This window comes from Branchiostoma floridae, chromosome 2 (assembly GCF_000003815.2).
Source record: "Branchiostoma floridae strain S238N-H82 chromosome 2, Bfl_VNyyK, whole genome shotgun sequence".
NCBI lineage: Eukaryota > Metazoa > Chordata > Leptocardii > Amphioxiformes > Branchiostomatidae > Branchiostoma > Branchiostoma floridae.
In genome coordinates this window covers 15,650,101-15,675,048 of record NC_049980.1, presented here as the reverse complement: position 1 = coordinate 15,675,048, position 24,948 = coordinate 15,650,101, and the positions used below count along the sequence as shown (strand labels likewise).

The 24,948-nt window shown below is 40.3% G+C and overlaps 1 protein-coding gene across 1 annotated transcript in view; it reads left to right on the top strand.

The window, feature by feature from the left end:
- Nucleotides 1–163: 163 nt before the first annotated feature.
- LOC118409825 overlaps nt 164–24,948 on the top strand; it is a gene marked incomplete at its 3' end in the record, with an annotated part of 26,167 nt that continues 1,382 nt past the window's right edge. The window contains 11 exon segments of the mRNA XM_035811171.1: nt 164–448; nt 7,264–7,361; nt 11,913–13,441; nt 14,350–14,493; nt 15,460–15,639; nt 17,746–17,826; nt 18,251–18,332; nt 19,529–19,605; nt 19,992–20,129; nt 23,508–23,525; nt 24,063–24,200. Coding sequence (XP_035667064.1) covers nt 7,313–7,361; nt 11,913–13,441; nt 14,350–14,493; nt 15,460–15,639; nt 17,746–17,826; nt 18,251–18,332; nt 19,529–19,605; nt 19,992–20,129; nt 23,508–23,525; nt 24,063–24,200 — 2,436 coding nt within the window.

Sequence of the window (24,948 nt, the reverse complement as noted above, 5' to 3'; positions counted from 1 at the left end):
AAATTCGTAACGTTAGACGCACGTTTGAATTTCTTTACCAACAAACTAAAATTATAGCCCAATGCATGTCAAACATTTTCTGACGCAATCGGCCAAGTAATTAAACTATTGGCCAATCAGAGGACGATGGAGGATAACTTATTTCCTCCCTCTCACGTGATGCCAGTTGACCTTTGTCCGCCAACTCCCGCCAGCGCGCCGCAAAGCAAACTGTTGCCAGCCGCGAGTACACACTGGAAAGTTTTGGGACGTGGCCGATTCAAACACAATTTACCAAATATTCCACCCAACTGGGGAATATCTTAAGTTATTTCGAGGTTCGTATTCTGGACGAAGAGGCAAGGACGTCCCAGAGAAACGTGCTGTGTGAAAGACGAGGACAAGGTCGCTCATCGTTTTTTGTTTGAATCGGAATGGACCTCGCACCGGCTCCACACAAACGTAGTTGGTAAGCAAATGTTTGACTTCTGGGTTTGTATATTCGTGACAAACTTAAGTCTCCTAGTTATAGTGGATGATCTTACATCACATCCCTTATAGATTATCATTACGCCAGCATATTCTTACCGTTGACGGAAATGATGGAAAATTTCAAATGCTTCGTTGTGTGTGGAGGAATTTCAGGCGACACTGAAAATCTAGCGGATGCAGTTTGGGGGCGTAGTGTTGACATAAAACTCACGGATGACAACATAATATTCAGGCCCAAGGGCTTTTTATTCATGGTCTCTAATTCAAATTCTAGACACGTTTTACACAATATAATCCTAGATTCGCGTTAGAACTTCCATCCTGGGCACTTTGTCCGGCTCTACAGGGTTGTCATGCTCTCCTTGAGCTGATTACTTGTGTGTGGGCATGTTACTGTACGCCTTGTTGTTCCTCACAAAAGGCGCTGAAAGCGTTTCTTGGAATTATCCGAAAAATGATTATTGGTTGTTCCCAGTGACCGGGAGGCACAGTATGCATGGTTTGTGTCTGCGCCTGTAGTGTAGAATCTGCAAAGATAGTGTTTGTGATTCAGGGAAGATCTCACAACTGTCATGGCAGCTCACGTTGCGGGGAGTCCATCTCTGGGGCAGCATGTGGGGACCGGCTCAGAAGTAGTTTACCATCTGTGTGCGAAGTTGTTGCAACTGAACATGAATGGGATTTTGTCGCTCATCTCCGAGTAGATGTACAAAGGCAAAATCGCAATGTTGCGCAAGCTATTGGTTCACTGAGCACTGGGCCTTTAAATGGTGGCACATGGTCTTGGCTGATGCATGCTGTCTTGACGATTTTTGCCACCAGAAGATCTGTTTGTTGCCATTTCTTACTCTCCAAGCAGAGGTTAGGCTCCAGCTGTTTTTTCAACGTCTTTTTAGTCGTTTTTATCGGGCTTTCTAATTTGTATCAAACAGCAAGATAAAATACAAAATTGTAAGCCTGATAAAAAATAAAAATGCCTAAAAAAAACATTGAAAAAGCCTAACCTCTGCTTGGAGAGTAACCATTTCTAATAAATTAGCACCTATCATCAATTCATGATCACAATCATTCAACAGACACAAGTGAAATCGACAGATTATTTATTGTGTAGTTATATGATAATTTTTGGAAGTAACTGCAGCATAAATGGAAAAAAATACTGTAGTTGTAAAAAGACCCACATCTAAAAAGGCTACTTCTAAACATGTGAATGTTTCACAAATTCACAACACATCCAATGCCATACTGTTCAAATTTCATCATCATTGTAGAATTTATGTGTGTACAAAGTTTTTTGTAACTTTCAACAACAGAATTGAATTTTAGGATTAACGTTGTGCAATTTATTTGCCTTATTTTGTCATTAGTAAGTTAACTTGCGTTGATATTTGCTGATTTTTGCTATATTACCATTTTATTTATTTGATATCGTTATCGATAACTGTTATGTTGCATGTATGTACTGGGTTTTCCCCCAGGGATCTTTATTTCAAAATCGCCAGCCAGGCGAAAAGTACCCCTGGATAAATGAAAATAAACAAAGAAAACAGCCAAACAATTTTAAATCCAATTGTTTGCTCCAATTTGTCTGTGTGCATGATTCATGCTGATGTTCTACACTATCTATGACAGTATAATAATGTGCTGTGACCGTAAAGTCTAAGGCAAGGAAATAGTTGAATACGAAAGATAATACTCAACCATAATCTGTTAAGCGCTTACTGATAGGAACCATGCATTGGCTGAATAATTCCCCAGAACTGAGGTTGAATATGTCAAGTCATGCAGACGTTTTTAGCAATGAAAGACCCTCTAACCGCAAACCAACATCTTGCCAGTGTGTTTGTTTGTTTCTTGTAAAATTGATTACGTACTTGCAACTGCAATATTTGTATGTGTTTGTGTATGGTGTGTAGTGGAAAGGGGATTAGTGCCAAACTGGTGACTACTCCATGTTTGGGTGTACATACTTTTGGCGGGAAAGTCTTTGATGGCATATGAGAAGCAGACTGTTCCATATGGCTTGTGGAATGGGGTGTCAACCCCTGTCAGGATAAAGCTCAGAGGTTCCACAAGTGTATATGATCATATGTTCATTATCCATTGGTTACCATATAGCTGCTGCTGCTGATGCAGAACTTTCTCATGTAGAATAATTATTCAGAATAAAACCGTGATCATACCATTACCAGGACTTGCAAGGTAGGATTCACCCAGGAGTTGGGATTGCTCCCATTTTAAATTAAAGATTCTCATATGAACGGTCCGAATCCAGCTCCAAGGGGTTAATGCTGATCCACTGAATCCATAGATCCCTTGTCAAGGCTGAATCCAGATCTAAGAATCCTGGTATGATCGGGATCTAAAGTATGTAAAGGTTAGTCACACTTATATAGGAATCTGCATCCTCAGAAACCAATGATGCTCAAAAAGGGGCTTTGACTTTCAAAGGAACTGAGCAAGCAGGAATGTCTGGTTGATTTCAATACCCCTGAAAAGCTCTTTTTCCAGAAATATTGAAATTAACATCATTTATCCCAGTAGATCTATCACAGGATCATGGCCCCATGGGAGGAGTGAGTTACTGGGTCTCCCTGCTGAAGTGTTTGTTTGGATGATATTAAAATGCTGAGCTAATGTGTGATACTATGTTGAAAGGGAAATGTTGGTGTTGGTACACTCGCCGCCCAGGCTATAACAATTGCACAAGAACCTTAGGAAATGTGGTTACATTTGTAAACAGCATATTGTTAAAAAAACAATCATATTGGCGCTGATAGTATGGATCATTTGAGAGAATGTTGCTGTGTATGACAGAAAAACTTTTAGACCATTCCATCCACCTTGATGGGGAAAAATCGATAGATAAAAGTGTATGCAAATTTGAATGATATAACTGATATGAAAAATAATAAATAAATCTTTATTGCAAATTCATGCCCGAGGGCTAATTGCATACATGGTAAGGTAGTAGTGGTATACATAAACATACAGTCAAACCTGCCCGAGCGACCACCTCTTCTCAGCGACCACCTGGCCATTTCGACCGCTTTTTCTCGGTCCCGATTTTTTTTCCATTGACGTAAGCATAAAGCGACCTTTTCTAAATGACCACCTGGTCAACGCGACCGGCCCAAATTGGGACCCATAACGACCGCATCATTTTCAAAATTGAGGTTTTCATCGATTTTTTTTATGATAACTAGCGCGATTTTGTGCTGAAATCGCTGTAAGAAAATCCAAATTTAGTTGTTACAGAAGTTTTCTTTTTAAATCTATATCATTAAGTGAATGAATGCTGAAACGTATATAGCCTCAAACTTTTTTAAAGAAAGATCTGTGCAGCTCATACCTTTTTAAGAAAGATCTGTACGTGTGAGTGCTTTTGTCCAACTGTACTGTACATTCACCCGTGGGTAAGTACGCTATTGGGACGTACCTGGCATCGAATTCGAAAGGTGCACCGTAGTTATTTCAGATAAAAAAAAAAGAACATATCAACGCATAAAGGCTTGAATGGTAACTGACAGCATCAAAGTTCCCTTACTGTCTAAAATGTTAGTGTACAAATACTTGAGCTTTAAAACACTGTATCGTATAAAAGCTCGATAAAAGCTTGGGGTTAAATTTACAATTTACAGTGTGCGTGTTGTATTTGACATTAAAGACCTCGCTACTTTGCGTGCGTGCAGTGCGCTTGCTATTTGCCATTAATAAAAAAAACACAACGGAAACCATTTATACTTTGCATCAGGTTTGTTTTGAGTCGATACTCTTCTCAGCGACCACCTGTCCAAATCGACCTCTTTTTCCCTGTCTCCCGGGTGGTCGTCTTGAGCAGGTTTGACTGTACTTAACAAAGAAGGGAAATGATAATCATAGATAACTAAAAAGGGAATAACGTCTAAACTAAATCAATTTCTACTTAAGCTGATTGATGGGTTTGACTTCTTTTCCGTATGCAGTAGAAGATGAATTGTCCAACATTTTCATATATAAAGGGGTTGGACGACTTAAGTATGATTCTGTAGTAGTTTGTAGCATCACTCTGTTGTCTTCTCTGTTGAGTTGATGAAACTTGGGAATTATGGAAAAATAATTCCAGCCAGCTAGAGCCCTGGTATGGTTACTGTGACATGATGGAGGGTCCAAGGTCATGTGCAGGTAAATGTAGTTCCTCATATAACACAGAACTTATCATCCGATCCCATTAGTTCTTTTGAAAGTGATGAAATGTAATGGTTTTTGGTATTCCATTTTGATGTACGTCGTAACATTATAATGTTGACATGTATTGTTACTGGGGATTGATTCAAATATTGAATGTCTCAATATTTATGAAAGTTGTAAAAGGTATCAACATACCACAAGGGATGTATGCCTGTTGAGTTGCCATATATCAAAACCATTATCAGTTATTACCAAATTTTCCAAATTCCCATTGCCTTTCCAAATCTACAGCAACCAGTGTTATATCTCCATCGTAGAATGAAGAGCATGCTGAAACTATGCCAAGCTGTGCCTTGTCCCTTTTTGTTTATTGGTATGTTTGAGTGGGTAGAGACTAGAGATGCCTACCCTGCCCTGAACTGACAGAGGGAAGAGTGGCCTGCAGTCTGAGCTGGATTTGTGCCCCAGTGTTATGAAATTGTACACCAGTAGGATGTGATGAATCACAGGCCTGCCCCTGGTGCCTGTAGCCTGCTAGCTGTACCCTGGGGCATACTACAGAACCAGGCAGGATGGTGCTTATCTTCCAACAGGACTCAAGTTCAGTAGCTAGGAGTGAAAGGGAACAGGGATCAAGATATGGAGGAGATTGGTAGAGATGGTTTCAATTGATATTGGGTTAGAGCCTAGGGTAGATCGAAGGCCCCTTTCCACCGTACAAATGCCAAAATAAGATTTGTGTGACCCTTAATTTGAATGCAGTGTGGAAAGGTATGACAATTACAAAATAAACAAAATACACAAAGCCTTTGTAAAATAAAGAACTATCTAGTTTTAACTTCTACCAAATAAGTTATGCAATGAATATCAACTAGCTTGTTTGTCATAATGATTTATTAATACCTGAATACATTGTAGTTTGTAGTTTATACCGTTCTTGAACAGAAAAAACTAAACGTTGTTTTTCATCATTTCTGTGTATACATTCAAGTTCAAATTGCAGATTACTAGAAATGTATGTAAAAGTTGCAAACAATGCTTCTTTGGTTCAGTTTGCACTAGCTGTTCACTTTGCCAATTTCCATGTGTTTGTGTTTGGATTGTAGCAGGGGCCAAGCAGACCTGATGAGGCCAGCCAGTCTTGTTTAGATCAGAATGTCACATGGGAACAGTAACTGAGAAAGTAGGGGTATTGCTGTGATCAGCTTTCATCACTCAGTTGAAAGCACTTTGATGTCCTGACTGGGAAATTGATAAATGATAATGCCTCATAAGGCCAGTAGATAAACTGATCAAGAATTTATGTATCAAAGGAAGCTTTATGTACATTTGTAAATGATCAGAGAACATTTGTCATTTTGTAAGCTTGTACAAGTTGTAGTTGTGATCCTATTCCTCTGTCCTGGATTTATCCTATGCCGGATCTGACATTAAAACAGTGTCACATATTGACATAAAGGTTAGGTTTGAAACTGGCCTAATTTACACATCCTTATCAAGTTGTCACAAATTTCAGAGTCTTTTCTGATTTTTATAAATCTTGAACTGAAGTCCTTTTGTTACTCATCAGCCCTTAACTGCTATGTGTAGGCATTGTGTTACATTTGTATGTAACTAATGATTGTGGGAAGGTTGCCATACCTGAATGTCAGAAATTCCCGGTGTGCATGCCTGGCATAAGTGATACATTCTTAATTTGGTAGACTGGGGCATACAGTTCTGTTAAATCTCATGGTGTGTTAGCAGCTAATCATGGCCTGGAGCTAAACATTAACATGGTGTATCTAATATGCCAGATAGCACACCTTCATACTATCTTAGGTGGGGTATGAAATAATCAAGGTTATGTGAATGGAGATTATCAGAGATTGATCTTTGCTGTCTTTTCCACTAATGCCTTAAACCTTTCACTGACACTGAATGTTGGGATCCTCCCTGCCTTTCTCTCACTGTTACTTTTCTTTTAGGTTTCTTTGTACATGAAGAAAACTGCCCAGCTTTTCAACATGTCTTCTGTTACATGTCAAGACTGAAAGTTTTAAAAAGAAGTAAAAGAAAAGAATAATACAATGGAAAGGTATTATGGTTATGTGCATGGCACATTGAGTTTACAAAGGAGAATCATGACAAACATCTCAAGATGCATAGTGTATGTGATGTAGGACAGCTGGAACAATTGTTGCAAAGTTTGAGGACTTCTCACTATTGATCATCAGTTGAAAATCATTGATTCTGCTCATTGATATTAGTACAGATGTTTTTTTTTTAACAGACAAACACATAATTTAGTGTTAATTACCCAGTTTTGAAGTTTTTGTCAGAAAAATCTGGGTGTCACCAGGTATATCTCCCCATTTCCCCCATTCCATCTGTTCTACCTTAATTGGTGGTAGGTAAAGTTGGCAGCTCAGTTGTTTGGCTGGTTGGAAGCCTTTTTCGATGTCATCTCATCGGGTCTGTCCACTTTGGTGGCACTGGCAACTTGAGTTGGCTGGCTCAAGTGCAGTTGAGCTCTGCAGTTACTTGGCTGGTCCAATGCATAACAATATTGCATCTAGTCAACAGGTAACAGTTGATGCCTGACTGTGTTTAACATTTTGATCGTTATTTTTCTTTTCTCAGCATTTTCTCAGCAAGATGGCGTTGAAGACTGCAGATCCCTAAGAAGTAGATGATGTTTTCTCAGAGAGCTGCTGTGTTCTTGATAACCGTGACAATAGGTAAGAGAAGATTTGTCAATTCTTACTGACATTGTGATGTGATTCTAGAGGTGTCTTATAGCAGGCTGTACTGTTTACATGCCAAAACTTTAATAGTAACTAAGTACAGTCTAATTTACCCTGGTCACCAGAGAACAGCGCTCACTGCTACGGTTCTTTCCCGAGCCCCTAGAAACATGCTCCGTAAATCAAATTAGCTGACCGGGGGAGTTACGCCGCTGCGCAGTACTGCGTAGGCGGCATAATTCCCTTAGCCAGCTAGCGTTGTACTATGATAACCAGGGTAAGTCTGATTTTGATTTTGCTCGTTGAAAATCCATGGTTTTGTGCTATGAATCAATTTTGGTTCTTTGCCAATCTTGGTTAATTGTCACTTTATTATAAGACGCCAAGTATTTCTGGTTCAACTATGTACATTTGTATAGAAACATGGTGAACGTCAACATGTTTTGGGACAGACTGAGCTCTAATAGTTACTGTTAGGTAGATTTATTTGACAATTTAATAGTGCAGGCTTTAATCAGAGGCAGAGCAGTGAAAGTGCTGACACCCCACTGTGTCTGTATTCATTGATAGCCATCAACAGTAGTTAGCAAACTTCATTTGGCTAGTCTCCAAGCAGACCCAACTGTGCCTTAGAGATAGTATCAAAGCTGGCCAGGGAGGTAGTGCCCGTTTGACTCCCTTAGCCGGCTATCTCCCTTTGGCCGGCTATATTCCTTTGCCAGCTTTAATATATTATCTCTAAGGCACCGATGGGTCTGCTTGGAGACTATCATTTGGCTGCCATATTTGTTGCTTCGATTGTGTTGGTAGTCTTTGATTTTCATTCCACTCATGAACAGAGAAGGTCTGGTGTTCAACAACATGTCACTGCTGTGTAAAGTTGCTGATTGTGTTTCTTGATCCATTTTATGGTTCATTTCCTGTGTAAGATGTAGTTTAATGGACTTTGTGACTGGCCTTGATCCGCCCCCTACAGATTGTTTAGTGATTGGCTGCCCATGAAAGTGCTGTGTGGTTGTTTTCCTAGTGGGAGGGTTGTTGACATGGGATAACTTGCTTGGATTCCGAATTATTGACAGTGCTTATGTGGACATTGGGAGTAGGATGAGTTACATGTTAAATCTATCTCTTCACTTGACTCAGCTGAAAATGTTTCCAGTTAGAATTATCCTTTTAGATAAAGGATGAATGGCTGTGTTTTGAGGAGAACCAACACCTCAAACATGTTTTGAATAACTCCACACACTTATCAAAAGACTAAGGGTCATCAGTATGAGTGAATCAAACCCAATCCTGCGCAGCTATACAAAACTGGTGTGTTGTGCCAAAGGCAATTTACAGGGGGTTAACAAACAACAAAATTTGATTAGTTGCACCTTTCCGAATCATGCCTTGGTTCATTTAGTAGTCAATTTAGATTTTCACAAGTGTATCATGCATGGGTATTATGAATTCCAAATGAACAAGAGTTCATAGACCTCAGGCCTGCATGAAATGTATGGGTGTCTGTAGACCTATTGTGTATTTTTTTTCCTTTTTGTCCATGGTTGCGTGGTTGGAAAAGTGAGATTTTTACCGTGTTGGTTGTGCACCATGCAAAAGTCTGAAATTCTATTTTCGGAATGTGTAAGTTTGGGCATGGATGAACATTACTTATTTTGGATTTCTTAAGCATGTAACCAACCACAGTACCTTGAAGTTGTTGAGACGACTTTTCCTACTTTTTTTTGTCTCAGATGGCCCTTGTAGTTATTCTGTCACATATGATATATTCAGTACTGATATCTTCCTATTTCAATGTACTGACCTAATGCAGCTGCTAAATCTCCTTAGTGTGGCAATGATATTCAGTAAAGATTTATTTCTGGAGTGCTATAACACTTGACACTGGAAGGTTATTTGCATAATTTGACCAATTAAGTTTTTACAGTAGTTCCATAGACAACATGAATAGTGGTAGCCCCCATCCAGCAGCAACAGTTAGTCCCCAGGGTGGTATGATATTTTTATTCAATCCATCCAACTTAAACCTAAATTTCTTGAAGTACCTAAGCCAAATTTAACAGCAAAATTTACTATTCAAAATGTCCTTGTCATTTTCATTCGTAGATGGCAAGCTGCTGGCAACTTTAAAAAGTTCAGAAAGCTGTTGTAGTCAGAGTAAACACCCAGCAAATAACCCCCAAAATCAATGAGCAGTTGCTTAGAGGGGGAAAACAATTTCATCATATTTTTGCAGTGACAATATGCAACAAACGATACCAAATTTAAAACAGAACAAAGCTTCTACCACTTGACCCTGTATGTACTATAGATTAAGCAGGCCCAAAAATCAAGCGAACATGACTAGCCCCAAACTACAAATTGCCTGCATACAATATGGAAATGGCATCCCCAAAGAAACAACAAGAAACACAGAAAGATAATATACATACCTTTCTCTTACACGCAAGCTCTATACATTTCTCCTCCACTTTAGAAAGTTGTATCTTCTTCTGATTGCCAAACAGGGTAAAGGAACTTGTACCAGAACTTTAAACTCAGTACTACACAGCTTTCAAAAAACCACAAAGACTAAGAAGCAAACTCAAATTGTACCTAACAGCAACAGATACTAGTACAAACTGAACTGAACTAGTACATCATCTGGCTGGAAACACTATTGATACAAAGTAACCTGATACATTGAAGGTGGCAGAAGCCAGTGCAAAAACACTTCTACGTAAGCTTAAAGACCTATCAATCAACCCAAACCCAACCGTAACCTGTTTTTACAACCAAGCAGATATTGGGGGATGCCCCAACCACACAAAAACAGGGTCAACCTACAGTATCAAGTTCAAGCACTAGGAGGCCCAAAATCAAACCTGACCACCAGGACACCAGCAACAATCCACATAACAAATAGCAACACGGTGGCACCTTGCGTTCCGGAGATACAGCGCACGCACCGTGCCCGCACAAAAGGTAACCTGGAATGTCAAGTTCAAGCACCAAGGGCACCAAAATCAAAATTGAGAATTATTCAGCCACCGCCAACACATGTGCCAAATATCATTGCGCCCGCACCATCCGTTCGGAAGATATAACTCCGGAAATACCCCTCCCGGACACAAAATTTGACCTGCCGTGTCAAGTTCAAACGCGACAAGGCCCAAAGTCTATCCTAGGCAACAGGCAACAACCCCCCACCCATGCACCAAAAATCGTTGCAATCGCGCGTATCGTTCCGGACACACAGTGCCAAAAGTGCCCCCAAAACACAAAAAATGCCACCTTCAATGTCAAGTTCAAGCACCAGGAGGCCAAAAATCAAACCTGAGTGTCAGGCTACCACCCCCAACCCACGTACCAAAAATCGTCGTGCTCGCACCATTCGTTCTCGAGATACAGCGCCCTAAAGCCCCAGCTTCCAAAAGTTCCCACGCCCCTGAAAACCATACCTGCATACATGCAGGTAAATAGGAGGACGAAACTGATGACAGAGCACTCATGATGACTAGTGGAAAACTTGATTAGTCACAACTTTCAGAATCATATCCAGGTGGTTTTGTCACAGACGGTGATTGCTTCTCCACAACAGTGTTCTGCATAAAGGCAAACAACAGTCAGTTTGTCGTTCATTCAGTAATAGTACACTGATTGAGGCTTGGATCTCCAACTGAGGTCATTTTGCAGGCTGCCAACAGCAGCATTTGGTTCATAGATTCCTGTGCAACTCAAACCAGCTGATGATTCTGTCTAATATTTCACCTTTTTTATAGAAATATATTCTGCTCAGATGTTAGTCATTGGAAATGTTTAGAAAGGCCAGAGAAATATAAAGTAGTTTGAGTCAGGTTTTCATCATGACAAATCTGAAAATAGTTATTTTCTAGTGAAGTGCAGGAGTTCTTGAGGACCTGTTTTGAGGATTAACCCACTTCCATCAGAGTTTTCTCTTATCATCAAAGGGAATCCATATGGCCACGTAAAGTTGATATATTTGACTGAATAGGGTCAAGATTTGAGGCTTGTCTGTCCAGTTTGTTGTTAGGTCTTGTTTATCATAATGCCTCGCTTCAGGGACTTTGATTTTGTCAGATATTACTTTTACATTTATTCCAGTCAGTCCTGTACAAGTGACCACTTCTACATAAGGACCACCTGACCAATGTGACCACTTTTAGAGACTCCTAGGTATATCTAAGCATTAAGAATCCTGTCTATTGTGACCAACTGTCCACATAGGCCAGATTTGCTTGGTCACCTGAGTGGTCTCCTTGGGCAATTAAGACTATCCCTGTATAAAAATGTTGTCTGCTTCAACTGTCTTCAAGATTATTAAGGATTAACATAATTGCTTACAAGTGAAGTTTATAGTGATAAATTAAATTTAACTTTGATTTCATGTCTTGAATGGTCCTGATACCAGCAACTACTTGGCTCTTACCCCAGATTAACGTGAAGAAAGGCATGTGCATGGAACATTTCTGTCGCCAACCTTGAAATGGTTTTAGACAGAGAAATAAACTGTTATTGACTGTGGTATGATTCATGTTTCAGGGGCACATGACCTGTTGGGTACCTGGGCTGCTGTACAGTCTCCCCTGTTTGCTGTGGGCAGAGGGCACAGCCGCTTGTCCTTGAACCCTGCTCCAAGACAGAAGTCAAAAACCAGGACCGGAGAGGAAGGTGATCCACTAACAGATGGAGGACGACCTGTGAACATTAACCCTGGAGGGGGGTCACCGACACAGGGGCCGCAGTTACCTGCCAGTTCCAGCTCCCAACAGGGGCAGGGCAGCAACAACCCAGGGGAGGGAGTGGTGGAGGGGGTGGATGGGAATGAACCTGGTCATGTGACACGTGCCAGGACTGTGCCAGTACCTACAGAGGAGTCTGGGAGGGAGCCAACTGTCCGCCCTCCCACTGAACCTGGAGAGGAACCTGGAGAGCCTACAGGTCCTCCTAGAGAACCATCGCAGCCTCCTACAGAACGTGTGGAAACGGAGAGGCCTCTAATCCCCCAAGTCACTGAAAGACCTATCCTTGTGCCAGGCACTGAGCTGCCAAGGACACAACACCCTAATATTGGGGCAGAAACTGAAGAACCTCCTTTGATAAGACCCACAGAACCTGAACCCACCGAGAGCCATGTGGATGATGTGCGGACAACAACTAGTTTCCAACAGGTGCAGACCACATCCACAGCAAGATATACCACTTATCAACAAACAAGCACAGAGGAACCTCCATCAACAGCCTACCTACCTGTGCAATCAAGTGACAGAACCCCCACTGTGAGACCTGTTACAGAGCCAAGTTATCAATCTCCAACAGTGCAAGTGGCACCAAGCTCATCTAAGACTTCTGCTTGGGTGCCAACACTGCCTCAGATTTCACTTGTTCCCACTGTGAAGCCAGAGAAGCCAACAGAGAAGTTAACTTCAAGGCCATCTTTGTCAAGTGTCATTACGTCTTCCGTTACCACATTGGCACCTACTGTAGAAGCTGAAAGAAGCTCCCCTCCCAATACAATACCCATGTCAAGCACTATGTTAGTGACTACTGTTTCTCATATCACAACACAAAGTTCAACCACCAGACAAACCAAACCTGTAACTCCTCTTGCCACAGTGAAACCTTCTTCCATGCCACCTTCAACAGTTGAAACCTCAACAATACGTCCCCCCACCACCATGGCACCAAGCACCACAGTAAGCACCTCAGCTGTGACGTCCAGACATCCTACCTCCAGAAGTATCACACAGATTCCAGATCCTGATTCCTACATTATGATCGAGATGAAGATGTCATGGCCTCAGTTTTGTAAAGCTCAGAAGGAGTTCAAAAATGCTGTGATATCTGTGTTAAGAGGGAAGACAGTTAATGATGTGACTTACTCAGACGTTGTGTTAATCAACATCACCAGAATATGTCTGCCCATTCGGTCCAGGAAAACCAGGGAAAGCTCTATTACAGTTTCTTTCTTCATAACTGGGAGGGATGGGACGGATCCTAAAATGACAGAGGACATCTATTTCCTGTTGAGCAAGGATCGTGATGTCCTTGGAGGCATTTTTATTGGGAAGGTAAGACAAGTACCTGCACATTGTTTATTGTTTCTGAATAGTTCACTGATGACAGTATTCCTCTTGTGCACCAGATGCACTTCTTGATATCTATATACAGTCAAACCTGTATTAGCGGCCACCTTTGCATAGCAGCCGCCTGGCCATAGTGGCCACTTTTTGTCGGTCCCCTGGATTCGTAATAATTAAGAAATAGGCTTAGCGGCCACCTGTCCAACGCGGCCACGGCCACACGATTTCCGGTCCCGTTGATACAAAAACACTGCCTATTGCAACCATACTAAAGCCTTATGTCACCCTGCACCGAGTTTGAAATTGTAGTTTGCGAGGATTTGGAGTTCCTGACGGGGTCATTTTGGCGGTAGCAGAAGGTATGCATGCCTTGAGCATTAAAGTGCAAGTCTTTGTCGGTGAATTTACCGATCGAGACAATGTTACTTGGTGAGAAGGATTACTGGGAACTGAAATCATGTGTAGCTTGCTCATGGTCAATTGATCAACATTTTCTCTACAGTGGCCACCTGTCTATAGTGGCCATATTTCTCCAGTCCCTTGAGTGGCTGCTATAGACAGGTTTGACTGTACATGTATCTTAAATCTGGGTATCAGTAATAGTTACACCAAAATGTAGACAAACAAATTACAAAAATCAACCGTAGAAATTAAGATAGCACTATTGCAAATGTATACCTCACCTGAGCACCAATCTTGGTATCTTGCAGGTAGACAGCTCAAAAGGGGCTCCCTGTTAGTACTGAAGCTACTGACATTTGATAATCAGGCATTGTTATAGCAGCTTTACCTTTGTAGTAAAATATCTACTGACCTACTTCCCAGTCCATATTAGATTGTACAAATTTCATGTTTATATTTATTGGTTGATCACAACCTTTCCACCTGCCCCCCAGGTCCAAAAGGTGTACCTGGGTCCACCTGAAACAGATGTAGCTGGCAGGGAGGGGACACAGGGCTCCATGTCCATAGGTGTGACAGCTGCTGTTACCATTGCAGTCATCTTCTGTATCAGCCTCGTGCTCTTCATAGCCATACAGGTAAAGGTTTACACTTACCTACAGAATGCATCAGCACTTCCACAAAATGTTTCATGGCGTTTGCGTATATAACTATAATGATGATATCCCTTTTGTCGGTTGCAACACTGTTAACATAAATCAAATGCAATGGATGAAATTAAATGGAATGTTGACCAAACATCCAACAGATACAGTGATATATTCTACTGTATCTGCAAGACAACATTGTTGCAACTGAGGTACCATGCTGGTCAAGGGTTAAAAGGTGTCTAGTTATTGTTGACAGTTGAATTTGCCACTGATTGTTCATAGAAGTATAAATAATTCACCAGCTATGCTGATCACCCTGTGTCCCATGTAAGTATGTTGACGTATGTTCTGAGACAGTGCTTCTTACTGCACTCAATGTTCCACTTGGGAGCAGTTTGGGTACAGAGAAATATGTATATTCTTGGCAGGAATATACTGAATTTGTAGAAAAGTAGATTGCAATTTCCTGTTTACTGTCCTTCCATGTGACATGGCATCTGGCATCAGTTGATGGCTCATTTTATAAGACCAGGGAGCTGGCCTACATGTTGGTAGTTGGCCTCCATTCTGCCTCCATTCAATACTGCTGACAAATGAAGGTGCCTCTCTGATAGGTTCCAAGTTATGCATGTATGTGCAGATTTGTTGACTTGATAAAAATTGATTAAGAAGGATAACAATAACACATGATCTTGTTAATCATTGTTGATACATATTGTTGATGCATAAATGTATGTGTTAGACTTTTTTCGAATCATTATTGAATCAGCCCCATGCCATCTTAAATTAGCTTTCCACAACTCCTGTACTCCCTGCTAACCAACAATTTTGACAGTAGGGGAGCGGCTGCAAAGTGCTAACTAGGATGGCACCCAGACTGTCTTGATTCTTATCAGAAACAAATGGGTCATTTTTCCCCCCACAGCTATATCTTGCTTACTCTTCCTTACATAGGTCATCAGAAAACAGCAGAACATTGCCTTCAAGAGGCAGTACTATGGCAACAAGTCTACTCAAGGCCTGGACACAACTGACTCCTTCCCTCTGGAGTACTGTTCTCCGGAGAAGTCCAGTACACTGTCCTCAGAACCATCCAAGTCAGAGCTGGCATTCGTGAATGAGGCTTTGGAGAGGGTGAGTAAGGTGGAGAGCAGGCTAGATGTTTGGTAGGGTGCCATTCTCATTAGGCTATGGGAGCTCCCATACTTAATGGTGTAGGGGGTGTTTTATCATGTTAGCTGTGTATTCCTTTGATTCTTGTTTCTTGGTGAAAGCCTGAGTATTAGCCTTGTTAGTTTAGGGCTCCCGTACAGGGACTTCCATACTGCCTAATAGTGCATATTCAGTACCAGAAGGAAGAAAAGAGGCTGTGACTACTGAGAGACTGCTGAGCAACCGAAAATCTGACAGCTCAACCAAATTCATACATGAGGAAATGTTATTACATTATGTGTGTTGTTTTCTTTTAAATCATACTTCTACAGTATAAAATCAAGGTAACACAAATCGAGGTTGTCCGGCTATAGCCCAGTAGCCACAATATAACCTTGCATTTCTTAGCTCTAGAAAGAAACGCTAGTATCATTGATATGCTACTCTCATAATGATGACCATGCACAACCAACACATACTGAACTGAAGTAAACAGTGCTGTAGCTAGTTGTAAGAGCCAATTGCTACATCTAATGCTGATATTGACAGTTTACCCTTCAAAGCTGTATAATTATGTTTTATCATCCTCTTTGTTGTGCTGTCTTAGAATATGTGGCATGATTTTGAATGCCTTATATACAGTACTTTGAATTTGTTTTCTCCACATTCATCAATTGTACATGCTCCATGTTCATTCAACCAAAACAGTTTGATTGAATACAACTACATTATCATCTCTCCATTGCCATTTTTTCAAGGCAGTGCCAGTTTGCTAATAATAGAACTCTTAGTCATTTCTGACTTGTCATGTAACCAGCTGAACTATCATGTAATATGTAACACATTAACCAGCTGGAGATAACTTATCAACAGGTAAATATAGGATGGAGTCCATTTCAGAGGGGACTCTAGACCTACAGTCTCTTGTTGGTTTTTACATTCTGCCAACATTGGAAGCCATTTTGTGCACATTTTGTCTCATGTTTGTCTTATGATAAAGCCTGACTGTTCCCACTAAGTTTTCTTAACTTTCCTGACCTGACCTGAAAAATGATTGAAAAGGTAATGTTTGTAGAATATTAATTAGTTATTTCTTTTTTTAATAAGTTGGTATACATGTAGACAATTCACAATACTCCATAAGTATGCATTGTCACTTTTGTCCTCTCCAAGCATTCTTTTGTTGATTGTTCTTGATGATGACCAAGTATTACAGTAAGGATATTAGTCTGCAAGTCCCAAATATTCAGTTACCAAGAGTGCATTGTATCTGGTTACATACCACCAGGGTCCTCAGTTCTGATTATTAGCTGATTAAAGATAGCATAATGATAATTTTACAATCAGTTTTTTTGTTCCAACTCACTATCTAATGAGCTAATGGACTCTTTGAAAGTGAGTGAAATCTGAGTGTACATTTAAACATTGGACAGACTAAAGGTCCCCTGGAATTTATTGACAGAGTTAAAAGTCCAATTGTTGGTTGCAGCCTAAACCGGTCTTCCTTCTCTCTTGTATGGTCTTACCATCCCTTTCCTGTTGTCCCTGTAGGATGGTATGTCTTTGGCTATGAGTCATAGTGTGACACTTAAGCATGTAGCTGTTTTGCTTGGCATCTCTGTTCTATGTGAATAACCTGTACATGAAAGTGTACTTTTTCAGGTGGTTAGCAGCCCTGATATGTAGAAGAAAGCATGCAGAGTTTGGACTTAGTGCATTTGTAGCAATGTTTATTGATGATGTGAATCAAATTCATCAATTAAAGCTATGGACATGTAGAGAGTAGATATACCAGTGCAACAAGACCTCAAACTGACTTCTTTTGTTTCTCTTACTACAACTCTCTGACCCATACAGTATCAGATGACCAGGTCGGTCTGCACTCAGGGTATTTAAGTGCAAACATTGTGAACTGTTCTCATTTAAACCTGATTAACTTAGGAAGTCTGTGGAGCAAATATGTTGGTTAGTTAGATGAAAAAGGAAAATTACTGATTTGCCTTCTCCGCTGATATTTATTGCCAATGATCATATTTTTGTCTCCTTGAATGGTTGTGTCAACCTAATCGGGATGTTATTTTTTTATAGGATGGACCTTGTAACCTCCTCAGTTTGAGCGGCATTGTGAAGTTCTACTCCAATATCAGGACCATTGTGGAAGAATTTGAGGTAAGAATGATATGCGTTTTCCATAGAGGATAGATGTTGTAGTAAAATCTAATGCGATGATTCTGATGACCTGTAATCTTGGGGAACACTGCACCTTTCCTTCCTTCAAGGAACTATATTCTAGTGAGATACAATAAGAAAAAAAAAGCAGAGTTTCATACCTACATGATACAAAATAAAATTTATCAGGCTCTTCAAGATTTGCACAAAAATTGTTCAATATTAAACTAAAAGTGCAACAAGAATCTGAAAGCAGCATGATCCTGAGAAGATGGAAGATGTTTTGCATTAAAGATATGGTTGAGTACATTCAACAACATGATCGCTTCAGAAATCAACCTTGTACTGTTGCCATCTAGAATAATTGGACCAACAGCTATATCTGGACAGGAGTGATGAACTGTTTGTACCCTTTATTCTGCAGTCACTCCCAATGCCGATGCCAAAGTCTTCTGACATCCCTCCAGGTACTGAGGACAAGAACAGATACATGAATGTGCTGCCAGGTAGGTGTGCAGAAGTACTCAAGTGATATATATTTTGCAATTGTTAGAATTAGGGTCTTTAGGAAGAACAGTGTTTGCGGGTGACTTAAACATTTTTTATATTAAAAAAAGGCATTTAATAGAACTTGTTGGACTGAAGCTGCACAAATTATGCCCCTGGGCCTTATTGCAAAAGGTGAAAGTTTGCATGTGCATAAATAGCTGAAAGCTAGATAAAACATTTAGAATACTTTGCAACATTTAGAATCTACTTATTGTTATTCCTTCCCTTTGTCCCAGAAAGAACAGAATGATTAAGCCTGGAATAGCCTTTTAAAGCAAGTTCAAAGCAATGTTACAAAAGTAATGAGGAGACTTGGCATGGCACAGCTAAAGTCAGAAATCGCTGCTGTCCAATACCTAAAAGCTCAGTTTTAGCCTTCTCTGGACAGTCGCCAATACTGTTACATGGGCATGGGTTGAGATGAAAGAAACCTTTGTCATACTTCTTATTCGCTCAAAGGCAACATACCTCAGGCACAAGAGTTTTATATGGTTAACATTCAAAAGTGTTTGAATCACTGTAATTCTAAACTGAATTCATTCAAGGGAAACCAATGGTAAAAGCAAGAATGTCAGATTGATTGCCTCAAAGGCACAGCTTGGCATCCAAAATGTGGGCACAGTCAAAGTCCAGCAAGAATAGAAGAAATTGAAACATAGTTCAAAGTTCCAGAAAAATCAAATAAATCTGATTACTTCTTTTGTGCATTATATCTCATACTCGCCCTGGTGGTATAATAGTTTGGATCATGTTAACACTGCTATGTTTCTCTCTGTACTTTTCTGTTGACTACTGTAATATGTATTAAGTCATCTATTCTGTTGAGGACTTCATTTCACAGTAGAAGGAGAAAAGGTTTTGTAATGTCTTAAGTTCAATCACAGTGTTGAACATTGATACATCAGTAATGCATTGAAAACCCACATCTGAAGTGTCATGAACTCGCCAATGGGAACATTTCAAGATACTTAGACAGTCACACTCTATTAAAGTAAATATGACTCAATTATGTGTTTTGCAACATTCTCTCTTGTAGGATTTCTTAAGAGCTTTGTGAAAATGTTGCAGCATATAGTTCTATAGAAGGATGTGTTTACTTGAATTGCAGGTCAACTTTGATCCTTTAATATAAATGTGTGTTGTTTTTCTGCAGTTGTTCAGACCAGAGTTCCCTTACTGAAAAGACCAGGCTTTCCTCACTCTGACTACATCAATGCCAACTTTGTTACAGTAAGTTGCACAAGCTCTCAAAAAACTATCACTTAAGGCTTCTTCGAATACATGTTCAACTGTAAAAGGATGGGACCAACAAAGATATGAACTATGTGTTCAAGATTAGAAAAGAAAAACTAAAACAGGTAGAAGTGGACTGAAGTTACTTTTCATACATAGTTGTTGCTATATCAGATTTATGAGGATTTATATTTCAGTCTTCAAAACATTTTGTTAGCCCCTTCAACAATAGTTTATTTGCAAGGAGGCCCAGACAACATATGAAAATTATCACATAATTATTAACAGGAAACATACATAGATTAGCCTGTATGACTGTAATATTGTAACATTATTTATGCATTTGAAAGCAAAGTGCTGATTATAGTACAAACTTTTTTCAGGGTTATAAGTTCCAGACCAGGGCCTACATTGCCACCCAGGCACCCCTGGAGCAGACCTGCGAGGACTTCTGGCGGATGGTGTGGGAACAGCAGTCTCCAGCCATCATCATGCTGACAGACTTTGAGGAGCAGGAAGTGGTCAGTGTGGCACATTTGCCAGCCTTGTTTCATAAAACTGGCTTTGGTTAAACAGAATCGGTGGGATGGACTTTTCGTAACGAGTTTACTCAATGCAAAGTCAAGACACCGCATAAGTTGGTGGGAGATATAGGTGGCTATGCTAGAAGATGGCAATAAACGTTCATTTTGAAGGCTTGTGGGTTATTTTATGGGGGGAATCACTTGTCTAGGAGAGGGTTGGATAATTTCACAGTGGAAAGAACTTGTTTCTGTGAACTTATTTTTAACATGTATAGAGAGAAAATGGGAAAATGTTATCTTTTTGTAAAGGCAGACATCATATCTATCATGTTGTGCTTGTAATAACAGCTGACTGCCATTGTTGATGTGGCCACCTCAATGACATTCCTGGTTTCTTTGTCATGTCTCCTTAACACATTCCTTTAACCAATCATCATGCCCTTGTGCTCTCTTGAAGCCCTGGCAGGATGGTCTTAAATGCTAACTATCGCTTGTCCTACTTTCCCCTTGTTTCTAGACAAAGTAACTTTTTTTTTACATAAGGCCATGTTGATTTGATTATATGGATGACATCCGCGCTCGCACCAATTTTCGGCCGTTTCCAAAAAAAAAAAAATTTTCGACCACACAATAAATTGTGCAAAGCAGCTGTAAAATGAGCAGAAATATTCTGTAGATTGAAAAAAAAGGATCAGAAAACAGATAACTAATGCCATAGAATGCCAAAATGAATCTAAAGTCAAAGAGTAAGATGTGAAAGGACAGAAAGAAAAAAATCTAGTTGGTAGGGGGAGGTACCAGTACAGAAAATTCAGGTATAGGTCCCGTTCAGGTCCAGAGGATCATTTCCAGGTCCGGACCTGGACCTGGACCTGATTGTATGTGGAAACTTGAAAACTGGCAATACTCAAAACAATGGTAATTGGTCAATTTTTCTACAAAGGAATCTGTTTGGTGGATTATTGGACTCCCACTGGCATTTGAAAGTCCCATCTCCGTGTAATAAAGGCTAACTGTCTCTGTACCTTTGACTGTAGAAACTTGGTATAAGGTCTCATTGATGAGTTTCTTCTTCCCATAGACTTCTATGTTATAATTCGTGGTTTAAATGGGCGCGTTCATAATGAAGCTACGTGAAATTTCAGCAGATTTTTCATTCTTTGTCGAGCACATTTACCCTATATCGTGGGAAAAAATTGCCAATGTAAACTATACATAGAAACTTTTTTTATAGCAATTACAAACTACGATTAGTCAATCCCCACAAAAGGCACTTTTTCGCTGCTATTGTACAACCGCACCACTCAGAACCCACGACTGTGTACCTCCGATCTAGCGCGCGGCTGCCAAACTTTACCTGCTTATTTCTTCAGTTAGAAACAAAATTTCACCAATCTAACTTTTGATATCAGTTCCGCTGGCTAAAAGGGAATTTCTCACCGCTAAAAACATGCGTCTATACAGCCGTTCAGTTTTTGGCTCGGATCTCTTTTAGGGTCCCCACTAGCGGAGTAATACATCAATGAGACCTTAAGTTTAATGTATTATTAAAAAAATCTATCAAAAGAAAGAATGTCGTTTTCTTCATCATCTCTGAAAGTTTGGGTGTCTTACGTTAATGAATTAGCCTCTGGGAGGTAATTAAGTACGAGATCATGATAGGCATGAAAGCGCCACCTAGCGGCGGACAAAGGCCAAAGTGCAAAGGCGTCGAGACTGACGCTTTTGACGTGTCGCAAAGACTCATTAGATCAGTCTGTGTATGAGTTTGACTGAGTAGTGTTCTCTTTGTGACTTTGTCTTTGTTTAATTGGAATATATCTCAAAGAATAGTCGTGTAAGGGATATCGGCACGACAGGCACGAAGAGATTCATCCGGATCTTTCTACGTAAAATAAACGGTTCTATAGAGGATCGGGTGAAGGTACTATAGCTCATAAAGTCAAAACAGAGCTTAACGACTAGAAATTAATGTTAGCTGCGTTTCAAGCTCCCTTATACCAGAGGCGGGCAAGCCGAACTGAGCCTTTCTGATTGGCCTTTTATAGGTGTCGCATAGCCCGGGGTTTGGGGGGGGGGGGTGTTGGAGGGGCGTTCGAGAGAAGGCGGCGATTGCAAAAAATAGCTTGGATGTAGTTTGCCTCAAGAAAGATAGCTTTAGAACCTTACTCCTCTTTCAAATGGCTTCTATATCCAGTAGAGTGTGATACAAGAAAAATAACAATAGTAACGCCCCTTGGAAATGTAGACCCGTCCGTTACCATGGTAACGGAAATAGGTACACGGCGTAATCTGCAGCCAAAAAATGCAGGGTGGCGCCCGGTTATAAACCCTTTTCAAATTTTTGCTCCAGTGCTATTCCTTGATTTTTTATGAATATTTTTCATTTTTATTTAAGGTCTCATTGATGAGTTTCTTCTTCCCATAGACTTCTATGTTATAATTCGTGGTTTAAATGGGCGCGTTCATAATGAAGCTACGTGAAATTTCAGCAGATTTTTCATTCTTTGTCGAGCACATTTACCCTATATCGTGGGAAAAAATTGCCAATGTAAACTATAGATAGAAACTTTTTTTATAGCAATTACAAACTACGATTAGTCAATCCCCACAAAAGGCACTTTTTCGCTGCTATTGTACAACCGCACCACTCAGAACCCACGACTGTGTACCTCCGATCTAGCGCGCGGCTGCCAAACTTTACCTGCTTATTTCTTCAGTTAGAAACAAAATTTCACCAATCTAACTTTTGATATCAGTTCCGCTGGCTAAAAGGGAATTTCTCACCGCTAAAAACATGCGTCTATACAGCCGTTCAGTTTTTGGCTCGGATCTCTTTTAGGGTCCCCACTAGCGGAGTAATACATCAATGAGACCATAATTGACTATAAACTCTACTTGATTTCGTTCTTGTTGTCTTCTTGGCCCCTGGTAAGACCCCAAATGCCTGCCGACATAGTGTGTCCATTTTGTAATTGGCGAAACCTGTTCCTCTGATTTTTTTCAGGTCTGTTTTTTTTTGGGGGGGGATTGGTCCAGGAAGAAAAAAAATGTTTTGCACCCATATCATGTACACCTAGCTGTTGGTATACCATACTATGTGTGTTTAGTCCTATGTTCAACCTTCCTGGCCACTTTGATTTCATACTGAAGGCAGCTTTTTTTTTTGGCCAAACTTTTTTTTTTATTCGCTCGCTTGCATCAGTTTTGGAGTTCCCGGAGGATGTCATCCATATAATCAAATCAACATGGCCTAATGAGAAGACTTAGTTTTCTAAGAGACCTTACTAACATCAAGCTACAAGTTTCTTCCATCACTAACCCAACAATGTTCTCTCTCTGTCTACCTTCTGCATGTATTCCTGGTGTCTTCAGATGGGAGATGAAAAGAAGGTAAAACATAGAGATGTAGTGAAATGATTAGCACAAATCATGACCAAATGAGAAAAATTGTAAAATGAACACATTGATGGCCAAATTGTGCAAAGATTTGAAGCTTGTCAATTACAAATAAAGGTAACAAAATTAAACAAAACTCGACAGCCAACTGCTGCTTGGTGATATTGAATTGTTTCACATTTGCATGCAATCAACCATCTGTCCAACCAGACTGCAGTACCAACTACTAATGCTAAGTGGAGCTGCAGGACAGTACCATTGCAACAAGTTTTAGAACTGGGGTGTCAAAGTAGTGAAAGAAATTAGTGGCACTATGAAAAAAAACATCCAGCAAATCTTTGCCTTCTAATATATAACACATGAATATTAATCATCATCACACAAACTGATTGCCTAAGAATTGCTGCAGGTCATTATATATACATTGTAGTCTGTTAACGCTGATTTGGAAGCAATTCACGTGTATGTCAGCTACACTTCTAGCACACTACAGGAACCTTTTGTAAGGTGAATGTTTCATATCTGTTCCAGCCAAAGTGTGCCCAGTACTTCCCTCTGGACGAGGGGCTCCACAACACCCTGATGTTTGGGGACTACTCAGTCACCACGAAAAAGTCATGCCGGAGGAAGGGATACAGAATCACTACTCTGCAGTTAAAGGACTTGGAGGTATGGGCCGCTGTACCCCCTGTTTTCACTCAACCCTTTGGAATACTAAGTACATTGTACATTATCTGGTCTAATTTTGACAAGAATACATGCCTTTTTGTTTAGGTTTGCAAATCTAAGTAATGCCAGGGTCACATTTTCAAACTGGGGCCCGGCCGGGCTACTTGTGGGAATAAATTGATGAAAATGTATATCCAGAAATGTACACAATGATTTATATAATTTTTTTATGTTTTGTGTGTTTTGTTGTCTTTCATATCATACTTTTCATTCTGGCAAACTGCCAGGCTGGGCAATTGTTTGGAAATGTGTCCTAACATAAGGGTGTCGGAAGAATTAGACTGTGTCAGGGTTTTCAAGACATGCAATAATTCAATGTCCCAGATAATACCTGTGAAGGTAGAATTGTTCAAGTCCCGTCTCTCACCCATTTCAGTTCAACTTATGTCGTGAAGTCACCCACTACTGGATGACGTCATGGCCAGTGTTTGGGGTCCCGCGGACAACTGCCCACATCATCCACCTGCTGCAGGATGTGCGAGTCACGGTCAGGGCTAGGGAAGTCCTCCACTCTAAAGCTGGGCCAGTTGTGGTGCACTGCAGGTACTTCTGATTCTCATGATTGATGCCACTTACCTGGGTCAGACGCAATCATTAGTCAGTCATAGACTTGGATTCATGAGTGATGGACAATTTTCTGAGGAATGAGGAGAATCACCAACAGTGTTAATTCTAATGACATATCATG